General features: G+C 42.6%; 1 protein-coding gene across 1 annotated transcript in view; it reads left to right on the plus strand.

The window, feature by feature from the left end:
• The window catches only part of SPATA17 (spermatogenesis associated 17), an 83236-nt gene that overhangs the window by 28752 nt on the left and 39580 nt on the right, over positions 1-14904 (plus strand). The window contains exon 6 of the mRNA XM_024575942.4: positions 232-355. Coding sequence (XP_024431710.2) covers positions 232-355 — 124 coding nt within the window. The remainder of the gene's footprint in view (positions 1-231; positions 356-14904) is intronic.

The raw sequence follows: 14904 nt of genomic DNA on the forward strand, positions 1-14904 counted from the left end.
ATTTTAAGATATATTTGATTTAAAAAATTTAACCACTGAAAAATCACTTTAAATGCTTGTTAAAGTTTGCGAGGATCCCCTTAGAATGTACAGCTAAGATAGATCACACCACTGATTTTGATGAATGTGGGTGCTGGTTGCCCCTCACAAACTTGATTACCATTAGCAAAAGAATTAAAACATAAGCAGATTGTTAGTATCAGGAGTAATCGCAGCTGGCTTTTGGTGCAGGGAGGCTCTGGACGAGTTTGCGGAGATCAAAGAAAGAGAAGAGAAGGAGGCTGCCCTCAAAAGGGAGAAGAAGAAAAAAGATTACCAAGCCCGAAAGATGCATTACCTCCTCAGCACGAAGCAGGTGGGTCTACCTGTGCCTGACAGCTCCCGTAAGCCACTGGGGCCCTGGCCTGACAGAGATAAACTAGCAGCCTGGATGGGACATGACTTGTTGAAAGATATCACAAAGACACGACTTGGAGTTCAATTCCGTGCTGCTGCGCAGGTGCACACAGGCACCCTGACTCCTTGGAGACACAGGCCTCCGAGAATCCACTGCCCCACGCTGGCCAGAGTGTCTGAGTCGGCCGCGTACTCTCCCACGGCGATGACCCAACACAGAGGGCACAGCCTGGCTCTCCAGACTGGCTCTGGGGGGCTCCTTGTTGTGTTGTGAATTGATCAAGAACGAACGTGTTGTGAAGCTGAGGTAGCTTTCTGGTTTCTTTGCACCCTTTGCAAATTCTGGTGCAAGCCTTCAGGTACAGCTTTCAACAAGAGTCCTTCAGCAATTCCATCTTCACATAGGAAAATAAATGTGGAATTTGGAATACTTAGAAATTCGTTTTCTTATAGTTGGTAAAATTACAGGGCCTCAGATCCTGTCATGTTTGCTAAGAAGAAAATACACTCTATGTAGAATAGTCTCGTCACAGATATGGTTCTAAAAAGCATGAATTTGACCTTTAGGAAGATAAGCAATTTCTGGGTTTTTATTCTTTCTTTCAGACTTTCAGTTCTGTCTCATGATTCTAGCGAGAGGCACATATTTCAATGTGTTCAGAGGTGGGCAAGTCAAATCCCAGGAGAGGATGGTGAGGTTTGAAATGCAATGTCATCCTTAGAGGCATCCAGGTTCAAAAGCGCATTAAGTGCCAGGCCTGCCTCGGCCGTTTGAATCCCAGACCTCCGTACCTCTAGCCTCTATGGGGTCGTCTAAGCCAAACTTCTCAGTAATGGTGACTGTCTCAATATTTACTTAGGCATCTGTAGCTCAGTTATCTTCATTCAACAGGCAAGGAAACTGAAACTCGAATTATTTTAAAATAATTTAGAAGTAAAAAGTCAAAGTATTTCTACTTTTTATTATAAAATCTATAACAATGTAAAAATTTTAGCTGTATGATTGGTGAGCTACATTTTTTAAATATAGAACTACAAATCACAAATTCTCTTTAGCAAAAGTTTTTCAAATTCACTTACTAGTAATTTCAACTTTGATGGAACTCTTTAAACCTGATAATAATTCTTAGGTAGAGTTGTTTGTTTTGATAACCCTGAACTCTCTTTATATTGGGTTGGCCAAAAAGTCTGTTTAGTTTTTTCCATAAAATAAAAGACATTTTTCATTTTCACCAATAACTTTATTGATCTGGATGTTTTGAGTATATTGGCTATCTCCCGCTGCAAAACATCTTCCAATGAGTAAGACAGCCCCACAGCAAATAATTATTTGGCCAAAATATCAATAGTACCAAGAAACTTCACAAACTACTTTTGACATTTTTGATCAGTCATGGCACCTTGTCCATATGCTGCAGAAATCTTTTTTTTTTTTGCATTTCAGTTGTGTTTTTATCTTTCTTGAAATAATAAAGCATAATACTCCAAAAATGTTATGTATTTTCTTCCACCTTCAATATTAAAATGGCCACACATAAATTAACCAGTTTTCATAAGCTTCCTTTTAATGCACACTGATATGACAGCTGTCACAATACAATCTAACAAAATTGTTTTTATTGAAGTTAAAGACAACTAAGCACTACTGGAGCCATTATACAGAAAAATCTAAATGAAATTTTTGGCCAACCCAATACTTGGAATCTTTCTTAATCTGAGTTCTAATTTTGTTCTTTTTATTTACGATGGGTAATATAATAGAGAAAACAATTTTTAAAATTTTGAAATCCAATGTAATCGAAACATTTGTTAATTCTGTTTTACCCAGGGTTGCCTAGACAGTGACTATGTAGTGGAATAACATAGAAAGGTCATAAAGAATTCGTTGTTTTGCCGGTACAAATAATGCGATAGGAAATGCCCATGGAGCGGTGGCCGTGTGCCGAAGATGACGGCAGACACTTCGCACGCGTTATGTTCTAACTATTTTGATTTCATTTTAGTTTTAAAGTTAAGTGCCTGATTTAACAAATTATTTCACAAGCGACCCCACGACTCACGGATCTTAACGAATTTTCATATAATATGACCGGTGTGTTTCGGGTGTGTTTGTGTTAACACGTACACGCTGTCAGTGCTGCCTACTGCTCTTCTCCTGGTTTCTGCCGTGCTGACAATGCCAGTGCCTGCAGACTTTCGCTGAGCGGTCGCTTGCCTCCAGAGCCGCCGGGCGTCCAGTCATGGCGTTCTCTCTCTCCCCCTCTCCCTTCCGCTCTCTCTCTAAAATCAATAAATGCAAAATTATTTTTTTAAAAATAAGTATATCAGGATGAGAAATCTTTTGTTAGCCTGCTTAAAACAATAATTCTAATAGCATGTTAGCAAGGAGAGAAACATTTTTTATTGATGATATCAATAATTTAGAAATGATTTTAATCTAGTTTGTAGAAAACTAATCAGTAAACTAGTTATAAACTTTCATAGTTCTAATACAATTTAACTTAGATGTGTAGAAATAATACATTAATTTAGACAAATAGTGCTTCAGAAGAAGTGAACATTTTTGCAAGCAAAAGTTGTGTTTGTACATTCAGACCTAGAAAATAAACAAAATCATGCATTATTTAATGTATTAATAATTTTAGGGCAATTATGCTGACATATTCATACTGATAACATAGTTTTCTAGTCAGTTTTAAGCTCATTTTTAGTACAAATCCAATGTATATCTTAAAGGTTCTAAAACATATTAGTAATTTTTACTGATATTATCTCATCTTTATGCAAGCAAAACATTAGCACAAATATAAATGACACAACTAAATACCTAATATAACATTGAGTGAATTAATAGACCCCTCAGGGTTTTATTAACTAAAAAGTTCAAATCATATTAAAACATTTTTTGTATATGTTTATTTCAGTCAGAAAGCTGAACGTGGTAACTTATTTGCATAAATAATCAATCACGATTTACTAGTAGTAATAAGGTTAATTTGTTCCTACAGACATAATGGGATTAGTCAATTATATTTCCCAGAAAACGCCATTAGTTATGCGCCCCATCACCTGTAAAGCAGGGTTGGGTTTGGCGCCCTTACTGCTTGAACACATCAAAAAGTCTTTGTCCCTGTAAAAGTTTTATGAAAAGAAAGCTAATTTTAGTTGATTTGAATAAGTAAAGCGCAAACATTGCCTTCATTTGTAAATTTAATTTATCTTTCTGCAAAGATTGATTACTTAATAAAGTTATTTATTTTGATTCAGTAACCAGTCAAACTGAATCTAACACATATCGGACATACTTCCTTTGAAGAAAATCTCATTTGCAGATTTGTTTTATTCCAAATCAACTGACTCTCTCATTCTGCTGTCCTTGTTCTCGGGTAATAAATTATGTTGTCTGCTCCCCCTACTGGTGGACATAAGCAAAGACCTGCTGCTGGCCTCATTAAAAGACACGGGCCTCTAAAATGTTGCCAGGATTTTAAAAGATCCTCCCGGATCTGTCAGCCAAGTGACAGGGACAAATGCAAAACTCAAGATCTAAATCAGAAATTGCTAACATTTAGAAACATGGGCTATGACATAGAATTATACACATTAAAAATTTCCTGATTCGTGAAAATAATACCATTTTTAATGTAATCTGTTAATAAAAAAGATAAGTCAATACAAAGTATATTAACTGAGTGTAACTATGCATATTTTATTTTAGTTATGGCATTTCATAGTTTATGCATATGGAAGTTAAAACTAAAATTTATAAATTTAATTACAACTTTATACATATTTTGTGGAAATAATTATCCTGTTATCCCATATATGATAATAGATATTTAATGCTTTCCTTTTAGTGAGCACTAGAAATTTTTATATGGGTTCTGAGAAAAGAATTTTCATTATTTATAATTCTTTAAAAGATTGATACTGATTAAACTTTATTTCAAATTACTTCTTGAGAGAAACGGGTGGTTTCAGCTACTCGTTTTACAAATTCACATAACCTCTGTATACAGAAGGAGAATCTCTTCAATAGAAAAGGTATACTAGATATGCCCCAAATTAACTGGCAGTCTGTTGGTATGGACAACACGTCATAAGACAGTTCTTGTAAGGTGAAAAAAGGCGAGAGTTAAGAACTATGGTAATTCTTCCCAAGCATTTATTGCTTTCAATGCTGTCTTCCAAGGGGAGTGACTCTGTCCCCTGTGTGTATTGAGTGCGCAATTGCTCGCAGAAGAATGGCGGCCTTTCGGTGTGCACCTGCCTCTGGGTGGGTGTGTGTGTGGGTGTGTGATACGTGTCACTGTACATGTGGTGTAGTGGGAAAGTATCTTTGGAGGGCCTTCTCACAAGGCAGGGTCCTTCGGCAGTGGCCCAAAACAGCGGGGGACCCACCTGTGGTGGTAAAACAGGCCCTCGTGACAACTCTCTGCAGCGTGCTTTCCAACCTCTTGATCCTTCGCACTTAAAACCACTTCTTTAACGTCAAAACGTTGATTTTATTCCTTCCCAGTTCGTTGGCTGGCCCAGGGACACTCTTCCTCTCTCTCTCTCTCTCTCTCTCTCTCTGTCTCTCTCTGTCTCTCTCTGTCTCTCCGTGGTATACATACAAAGGGTTTATGCCTTGAGGCTCCTGGCTATCAAGGTACCTTTATATCCACTGTGTTGAATATTGTATTTGTGATCTTGTTTTGACGCAGACTGATTTAGGGCTTTCACGTGGTTCCTTGCTTCAGCTTTCTGGCTTTTTTCCTCTGTTCTGTCTTATACTTTTTGACCCATTTCATAACTCTTCAAATATTCCCTACTGTCTGCGGAATCCAAGTCCAACATTTTCAGCCTAAGCCTTCAAAAATGCTCCTGGCCCCACTCTTCCTGTTCGGTTTCACCCTCCTTTGCTCCCCAATATGAGCATCACGATACAGTCTCACTTCAGACTAGAGATACTCACATAAGGTGTTCTTTATAAACATGAGGCAGGTGGCTTCTTGATTCAGAAGCACGCCTTTTGTTCTCCACGGAAGAAAGGCAACATCTCACAGAGTGTCCACCAAACACTTGGACTTTGCCATTATTTTACCATTTAAGTTGCATTCCTTTTCCCCTGTTAAATTAAAATACTTTTTGAAAGGAGACAGCTGTTAGGTTTCTTCTTAGAATAGCTTGGAGCAAATGAATAGCTATAAATAGGTTGTGGAAAGAGCAGGAAAGGAACGTGCACCCAGAGCTCGGTGACTCTGCCTAGATACGAAGACCCAGATGGGCATACGGCTGATGGTACAGGGATCGAGGGTTGCTGCGGAGCCTGGGACTCCACGGAGATCTGGGCAGGACATCAGGTATTGACGGTACTGCAAAGAAAATTAGAAGGACATGTAAGGGAGATGTGTCAAGTCTGTCATTTTGCTTAGGGGCACTGCTATTTAATGTCACCTATTAACTCTATCACTCACCTCTTCTTTGTTTCCTACCTCACACAGCATTCTTAACAATTCCTAGTTCTTGCGTGACCGACCCCTTAGTTACGGCAAACTTCTATAGGAGTCAAAGATGTCTGACACTCAAGCAGAACTATGGGAACTCAGAGGGGAGATGGATTCATGAGTTGTGCATGAAGGATCTTAGACTGGAGTTTGCTAACTTCTCAAGAGTTTGTATGAATGTTCTTGGGGGGGAAATGGAACAGTAGGAGCTCATGCTGATGCAGGGCTCCTCTCTCAGTGCCCCAGGGGAGCCGGGACTCTTCAGAGGTGGCTTTTCCAGCCCTTCCTGTCGGCAGATTAAAGAAACCAGGTCTGGAAGGTGAAGTGACTTGCTCGAGGTTGCATAACTAGTTTAAATAAACTCTGCGATGTTGGGGCACCCTCAGTGCAACTGAGCCACAGTGGGAATTGAGTTAGTGGCCTGCATCTGTGTTCCACATCGGATTCGCCTAAGTGAACTCTCCTTGGAAGGAACTTTATCCCAGATTCATGGCTACCCAGTTATCTTTTTTGGAAACCTAAAAATACCAGCATTCTGATTATGCGCTGCTCCTTGAGTTAGCCTTAATCCATTGAACTCTCTTCCCCTTTCTGTGAAATGGGTTAGTAATTATGAAAAACATTGATTCAGCATGAGTGCATGTACAAAAATAGAGAAAAACTAAGGCCTGGCTATTACAGAGTGAAGCAAGCTAGTCCATAACTTAGATTCCCATGGTGCCCTCCTGTAACTCAAAGCACTTGTATTATATTAGTCCGCACAGTCTAGCAGAAAGTAGCAACCGGCTTCCTGGGGGCAAAAGTGCTGTTTTTGGCACTCACTCTTCCTCTGGACACTTGGCCAATTTTTTCTTTCCAGAAGGTTCTATAGTGAATGAAGACCCTCACCTGTGATCTTCCGACGCACAGTTTAAGAGGCGGGCTTTCAAATACGGCCCTTGGTTGTCGGTCCCAAAGGACCCTCCAAATCACCAAATCGTCACCTCAGTTGTTGCTATGGGCAGTCCCTATTCAGAAAAGGCCAAGGACTGAAGCAGCACAGAAAACGGATTAGTTCATTCTTCCCTCTCTGACATTACAGTTTTCCTCATCCTGTAATGTGTGAATCGGATGGAGTTATGACCCGTTGCCGGGACTCTCGGAAGAGACAGGGTGACGTGGTTTAGAAGCTGCTGTGTTGTGTCCCCAGACGAGTGCCTTTCTGGGGTCTTCGTTGAAGCTCCACTCGCCTGAGAAATAGACACAGAAATGCCAGTAGAAGCAAAGATTAAATTAAAATTAATTGAGGGCCCACTGAGGTAGAAAAGTGCCTTAGCTACTTTTCTTACATATTTTTTTCTTTTCAATATGTTACATTTTAAAAGTTATTTTTTTAAATGTCCTTTAACCAAAACAGACGATAAACCTCTCCTATATGAGTGACTTGGGACAGATTCATGTTTTGTGGGGCCTGAAGCTTATACAATTTGGGGATCTATTTTTTTTTTTTAGAAGAAAGGACACAAAGTTACAAAATGAAGGAGATGAAAAATTTCATAGTAAGCAGAAAGTCTTTTCAAACATTACAAATGTTAACACCTGACAATACAACTCCACATCTGAAAGTACCACAGTAGTTTCTAAGCTGCCTGACAACTCTGTAATATTTGTTCTCCCTATTTTGGCTTCATACTCTTTGATTGTTTCCGTACTTGCAGTAATTTTGTTATATTTTCTAGAGGGAGAAGAGAAAGTTTGCTCACTCTTTTTCTCTAGGACTATTGACCTAAATTTTTCATTACTATAAAAAAGTTTAACGATGCATTTCTGTTTGCATATGCTGCATTTAGTGAGTCTATTTTTAAAAAGGGGGCTCTATTTCTTACAGGATCGATGAGAATCCAATTCTCCATTTATAATTTACACATGTGAAATTTGGAATAAGTTTCCATAGTCCAGCTTCTAGCTGTGTGCATTTCAAACTCCCCTTCTGTCTCCCTACCCACCTACATGCAGGCCGGACCCCTGGAGGGTCACATAGCAATGCGGCCCCTGGCCCCACACCTGGTCCCGTGACACCCGGTGAATCTGTGCAGAGGGTGCAGGAAAGTTCTGGAAGTTATTCCCATGTTGGGATTGCTAGCAGATTTTTAATTGTACTTGCTTTCTCTTTATGGGACAGTTTATCTCATGAACACTTTCCTGGATGATGGCTGCAATCATGTCTTTAAATCTCTAGTTATTTGAAATTAGACAGCACATATGACATTATTAGCCTTTAATGCCTTGTGTGAATTAGCTTCTCAGTTCTTTCAACCATCAGGAGGCGAGTGGCTGGAGTCTCAGCTGCTGGACCCTCTCCCAGGAAGGCAAGCAAGCCTCATGGGCTCTTCCGGAGAGGCTATGAGGCCACATGTTGGTCTTGCTCAGAAAAGAGGCATGAAGAGAGGAATAGGCTGACGCTGGTCATCTATGAAGCATTTTTATCTTTGAGCAATGAGCTGAAACTCTGATGCAACAGAAATCCTATTCCACACCGAGCTACATAGTGTTCTGTGAGTATCTTATTTGAGTTGAAGGGATATTATCTGTAAGAGCGCAAATGTCTTTGACATCTCACTCTTGATGTAACTCGTAATGCATCTTTTAATTAATGCATAGTCAGGTCGGCTAAAGAACTGGGCTAGTCCCAAATGGTGAAACGGGAACTGTGTGTTGGTATATTCCACACCATCTGAGATGTCAAAGGCAGAAGTGCGACATGGTATTTGCCAAAGCACTACTATAGAACAGTCAGCAGGAAAAGCTGGCTGAGGAGGGAAGGAGCCCACCGAATATAACTCCTTTTTCCCTACACAAGTTCAGAAGAAGTTGAAATAATGGTAGAAGAGTTAGACAGATGGAGATCAAAAGTATTAGTTTTATCAGTAATGAAATCTGGATTGGAAATCACATCTGAATGAAATGTGAAGCAAGAATGAGCTTGCTTCCACTTAATTCTGCAATTGAATCTACATCACAGTCATAGGCAAAGCAGGAAGGCCAAGTCTATCCTTGTGAACCCTAAAGCAAGTGGGAGCTGAGGGTATTCATTTCCCACAGACAGAAATCGCTAAGTCAGCAAAGGCCCAGGAAAGGTGGGAGAGGATGTGAGGAGCTTCAAGGGCGAGGTCAAACCAGGCAGGGAGAGACCTTAACCTCTGAGTCAGGAATAAAATAAGTGTAGGATCGCATGCGGATGTACTTTTGTAGGGAAGGTTGGAGGTAAAAGCAATTAATGTTCGAGGACCTCACCATTCTGGTTGATCTTGTACAGTAATGCTGGGAAGAATTGGAGAAGGAGGGTGTTCAGTGGCCTGGCGGCCCGGCTGGTTTGACATCCGCAGAGTGTAGTGCCACCGGTCTGCCTGGTTATGTGACTGATTCCGGCAGTAATCAGCAGCTTGAGCTTGGAGGCGCACAGGGTAAGAATAGTAACAACAGCTTCCATTTATTGAGTGCTTACCGTGAGCCAGGTATTATTCTAACTGCTTTACATGAGTTACCTCTCTTAATGCTCGTATACCACCCTGTAAGTGGACTGTTATTATCCCCAACTTGGGGAAGAGGCACAAAGAGATTCAGCAGGGAGCTCAAGGTCAGTGTTAGTACATGATGGTCTAGTTGCAGAGCCCACATTCACCAGGACTATGCGATAACTACCTTTTAAGAAGTTTGCATTTATGGAGTACTAACTTGTGTCAGGCACTCACTACTCAAAGTGCTTTAGCTGGATGAAGTCTTTCTCAGCCTGTTGAAGTGGTGCCATCATTTCAGAGGAGAAGACCATGATGCAGTGCGGTGAAGTTATGCGGGTAAAGGTCACAGCGGTACTAGGAGGTGGAGGTGGGAATTCAGATTTAATTCATTCACCACTAAGCTATGCTGCATAGTTAAATGGGTTCTGGTTTGGGGCATGGCCAGGTACATAAGGCAGGGTGGTGGATGTTAGGGATGTGAGAAATTAAGATAATCGAACAGGTGACTCAGGTAAGTGAGGGGGAAAGTGACAGCAAAAAGGAGGTGATAGAGTAGGAAACACTTGAGGGGTTGGCCAACTTGAGATCTCTAGGAAATGAATCTCATGGTTAGCAAGGGTAAGCACGTGAGAAAATGAGTGGACTAGAAAATTGTGTAAGGGGGTAAGAGATTGGTGTGTAAGGTTATTGAATTACTAACACAGAGCAGTTCTGGGCAGTAGGGGTGCAGGGATGCTAACACAGTATAAAGGTGAAGGTCAGTGATGATGGAGTTGGAAAACTGCGACACTGCACTATTGGGACGGATCGCCCCTCTCCCCATGAAATCATCTAAAATTGCCCCAGAACGTACGGTGGAAAGGAAGACTAAGTGCCAGAGGCTGTCATGAACCTGGGGGAGGAGCAGCGAGTCTGCGTGTGACAACCATAAGAGGGACGAGAGGCGAGATGTCCCGATGGTAGAAGATGAGTTTTTCAAAGAGTGCGGGGCATAGGGAAGTTGGTGAGCACGGTGGGGAGCTGGGCAAAGCAGATGGGACCATAAACAAGGGAAAAGTAATCGGGGGGTCGAGGTGAGTAAACCCAAGGATATAACGGAGAGCCGTGATTAATTGGTTGGAAGATTATTCGGCCAAAAGCAATTTGACCAAAAAGCAAGTGGATATTGGCTCTGTCCAACTGGCTCCTATTTGGGGGAAATTGAAGTAGCTGTGCCTGGGCCTTGTTTCCGTTGGCACAGTGACAGTGACTTGCGGACTGAGAAGTACAAGGAGGTACTACTTCCTCAAATTCTTAAAAATGAAAAAGAAATTGAAACACATAAAATCTGAAACAACACAATAGAACACCCAAAGAGCCAGACACTAGCCTGTGAGTCATTTTAGACCAAATCAGTTTTTTGATCAAAATATTTTATTGACCATCTTTTTAAAAAATTGCTGTACCTCTAATTATTTTCTGGCCAAATTACGTTACCACTCAAGGGCCTTACGGTTTGAGTGGCGATAAGAGATGACAGGGTTGCGAAGCATAGTGGGACTTCCTGGGCTCCCTACCCTCAGGGAGATCAGAGCAACAAGGAAACATCAAAAAAGAACCTAAAAAAAGATTTGAAAAAAAATTTTTGAAGGGTAACATCCAGAAAAGTGTGAAAACCCTAATCCCTCAGCTCGGTTATCACACAGTCACATGGCAGATGTAATCTGTACCTATAGGTCCTCATTAATAGTTTCCATAGGATAAGCCACAGGAGTGCGGAACAGGACTGTGGGAAGCACCGAGGTCTGCCCCGATGGGGTGGTCTTGTCTTCAGATCAGGACTCAAGACTGCCACCCACTGGATGGAGGCAGCATGGCGCGGCGCTGCCCCACTAGGTGGCCAGTCCCGCACTGTGATAAAACCTAAAATGGTTTTCTCCTGTTGGAAAAAAAAATCCTTCTTCAAAGACTCTCGGGAAATCAGTTTCTTGCAGAGCCCCGTGTAATGCTGGGCATCAAGTTTGACAAATGCTCCCTCCTGTTGGTACATTTTCGTTCACAAAAGAAAATTTTCTTTCAGTTGCCTGTTTCTGTAATGCTAAGTATTTTTTCTTGTCGCCATTAATTGTCCTGGAAGTCATCTTTTAAGCCCAACTATGAAATCATTTTCAAATCACACATCTGTGGAGAGAACCAAGCAAGCGAGAGAGCTAGGTTTCCAGAGGGGAGAAAAAGGCAAGTACTGGAAGGGTTTTGGGGGGATGGGAATCATAAAAGCATGTTCCACTGTTTTTCTTCTATTTTTCTTGGGACGTGCAGGACCCATTCACATGCAGGGTCAGTCAGCTCCGAAGGTGGAGAATTGTGGGGCAGAGGAGTGACAATGGGGAGTTTTTAAATCACTGTGGGTGGATGGGGGTTCATAACTACTGCTCTACTGCAAATAACCCTGATTTCCTAACTAGAAATCCAGGGGACCGCTGGGACATCAGTACACTGTCCATCATACCCTGGGGTCCAGATCCCACCGTGGCCTGGGTGGTCCTCTGGTCATTTCTTCTCAGGCTTCTTCAGTAATTCTTGTGTATCCTGTTTCCTCTGATTCCATGTGGGGCTATTTAGGGTCACAGTTATTTACAGCTGCTGTTTCATTGCACGTTTGCTATTGTTTTCTGGGAATGGCTCCGTCCACCTGACACACCAGACAAATCCTTTCTCTTCCTTCACGAGGCTGCCAGGCATCCGAACTGCACGGGGCCGTCTGTTCTCCGTGTGGCTAGGCATCCGAGTCAGCCCTCATTTCAGGACTGCACAATTCTTCATACACTATCGAGGCTCTGCGTCAAATGGACAAGCAGCAGGCAGAGCCACATCTGGAGAGACTGCGAGGTGGCAGGCGGCGGGTGAGGTCAGGGAGACTCTCCTGGTGGCCCAGGCCTGAGGAACTTGCCTAAGTAAGAAAACAAGCGACTTCCATCCCGTTCTCTTAGAGGTCACTAAAACAGTGACCTGACATTTACAAGAAAGAGATAAAGGGATTGTTTAGTGGGGAAGATCTCCCAGAGAGTCTCGCATATGCGATATTTCTTGGAAAATCTTTCAAAATGCGATATGATGAAAGGGAAACCCTGAGTGAAAATTGAAAGAAAAATAAAAAGATATTCTTTCCGTCCCAAGATTTTTCTGAGTCCTCATGGTACTGCCGTGCTCTGGCAGACTCCAGCCAGCCCTACTTCTCTTTCTCCCCCACACTCGGGGGGCTGTGTTGTGATGCCTGCCACACGAGCAGACCCTGCTCCTGCCGAGGTCACCTGTCACCTTCTAATTACCATCCCAGGGCCGCGTCCTCGGTGCCCACGCTGCCCCACCTCTCCCTGGCTCCTGACACCACTGACCTCCCCCGTGAAGCTGTCTTCTCCACGTCCCGTGTCCCCTCCCTCGCCGTTTGCTCTTTGAGTGTCCTTCATGGGTTTTTTGTTCCCACTGATTTCCAGCGCAGGCATGCCTGGCTGCTATTGCACTCCGTGGACACTGCGGGGTGTTCTGTTTGGTTTTCTTTTGTTTTACACATGGAAGGTTTGTGGCCACCACCAGCTCAAAGATTATGACTTACTGAAGGCTCGGGTGATGGCGAGCCTTTTCTAGCAAGAACATATTTTGTAATCGCGGTATGTCCATTGTATTTGTATTCAGAATGCCATTGCACACTTCCTAGAGTGCACTATGACAGAAACATAACTTTCGTATTCACGGGAAAAACAAAGCATTCCTGTGACTCACTGGGTTGCAATATTTGCCTCATTGCAGTGATCCGGGACTGAGCCTGAAATATCTCCGAGGTCTGCCTGCATGTACACGCTCCTGAGAATTTTCCCTGTCTTCCTGCATTCTCTTCCTCACTGACCCATCCACGTTCACACCTCCCGCTATTTTTCGTAGAAAACACAACCATTGCTGGCCTTGACCTCTTTGCTAAGGGCCAGACCCACTCTTACAACTACACACTGGACCCTTCAACCCGAAAGATTTGTGGGAAGCTCAATTTTAATAATACTCCTGCATAACTGCTCCTTTTCCTACCTTCTCTGCCTGGTGCTAAACTCAAGCTTCTCTGTAACCCCACATTCTTTCATACTCTTTCTTCTTAATTCCCCCACCATCACTGGCTTCTGCTTCTGCTTCTGCTTCTGCAGAGTGCTCTTGGTCCCTGTCCTGCTTCTGTTTCCCCTGCGCGCTCTCCTTATGCTGCAGAAGCAATCTCCGCCTCCTTTCCTGCCTTGTGGCCTTGACATCACTTTTATTCAGATGAGCATGGACTGGGGGTCTACTCAGAGCCAGGGACCCAGATGGACAAGAAGCCAGGGTTCTCAACTCTTGCTGTATCTCAGCTTTAAAAGCCAAAACTGAGCTTGTGCCCGGACGCATGCCTCAAAGATTCTGATTGGGTGGGTCCAGGGCAGAGGCTGGGTGGCAGCATTTTTCACATTCTCCAGCCGACTCTCTGGAGCAGCCAGAGAGGGGCAGGCGCTTCAGTGTGCAGCGGGAGTGAGCACGGTCATCGCTCCGAGGGAGCTTAAATTCATGTTGGCGAGACAGACATTTAAAAGCAAATAGTCATGTGTATATTATTAAAAGTTACAAGTGCCGTGAGAACATGAACAGGGGACTTTGAGAGAACGTATAGGACCACAAAAGGACTTTCTAAAGAAGTGGTATTTGATGTGAAGGCTTCAGAATGAGTATAATTTGGCCAGGCAAATAAGCAGACGGAAAGAACATTTTTTTTTCCTTTTTTTCCATATACCCACACCTCTCCACATGTCTGTATCTAGATTTGCCTTTTCTGGGCGTTTTCTGTAGGTGGAATGACACCGAATGTGTCTCTGCAGCTGACTTCTTTTATTCAGTGTGGTGTTCTGCGGGTTCCTCCGGCTAGAGCGTGCATCGTCGTTTCTCTCCCCTGTCCAGTAGCGTTCCATTCTGTGCATAACCCCCTTCAGGTCGTTTGTCACGCTGTTGATGAACTTCTGGGTTGACTCCAATTTTCGGCATCTACGAATAACGCTGCTATCAGCATCTGCGTGCAAATTTTTGTGTGGACATATATTTTCATCTCTCTCATGTAGATTCCCAGGAATGAAATTGTTATGTTATTTACTAAGCACGTGTTTAATATTTTTTTTAACTAGGCTTTAATTTTTTGTAGCCGTTTTAGGTTAACAGCAAATTTGAGTGGGACGTTGCCATCCACCCTCCACCCTGCACACATCATTAGCTCCCGAAGTCCGTGGTTTATGTTAGAATTCACCCTGGGTGCTGTGCTTTGTTTCCCTCCCATCTTGCTGGCAAGGTTTCTGGGGGACAGTTGGCTGCCATTCTTATCCTGGCTCCTCTGCAGGTAAGGTGCGCATCACCTCTACCATGTAAAAGTGGTTTTTTTAGTCTTTGAATTTTTGAAGTTTGAATATGATGTGCCTAGTTGTCATTATTTGTGTCTTTTTTCTTTTTCTTTTCCTTTGTTTTCTTTTTGATTCCCCGAGCTT

Source organism: Desmodus rotundus, chromosome 10 (assembly GCF_022682495.2).
Source record: "Desmodus rotundus isolate HL8 chromosome 10, HLdesRot8A.1, whole genome shotgun sequence".
Lineage (NCBI taxonomy): Eukaryota > Metazoa > Chordata > Mammalia > Chiroptera > Phyllostomidae > Desmodus > Desmodus rotundus.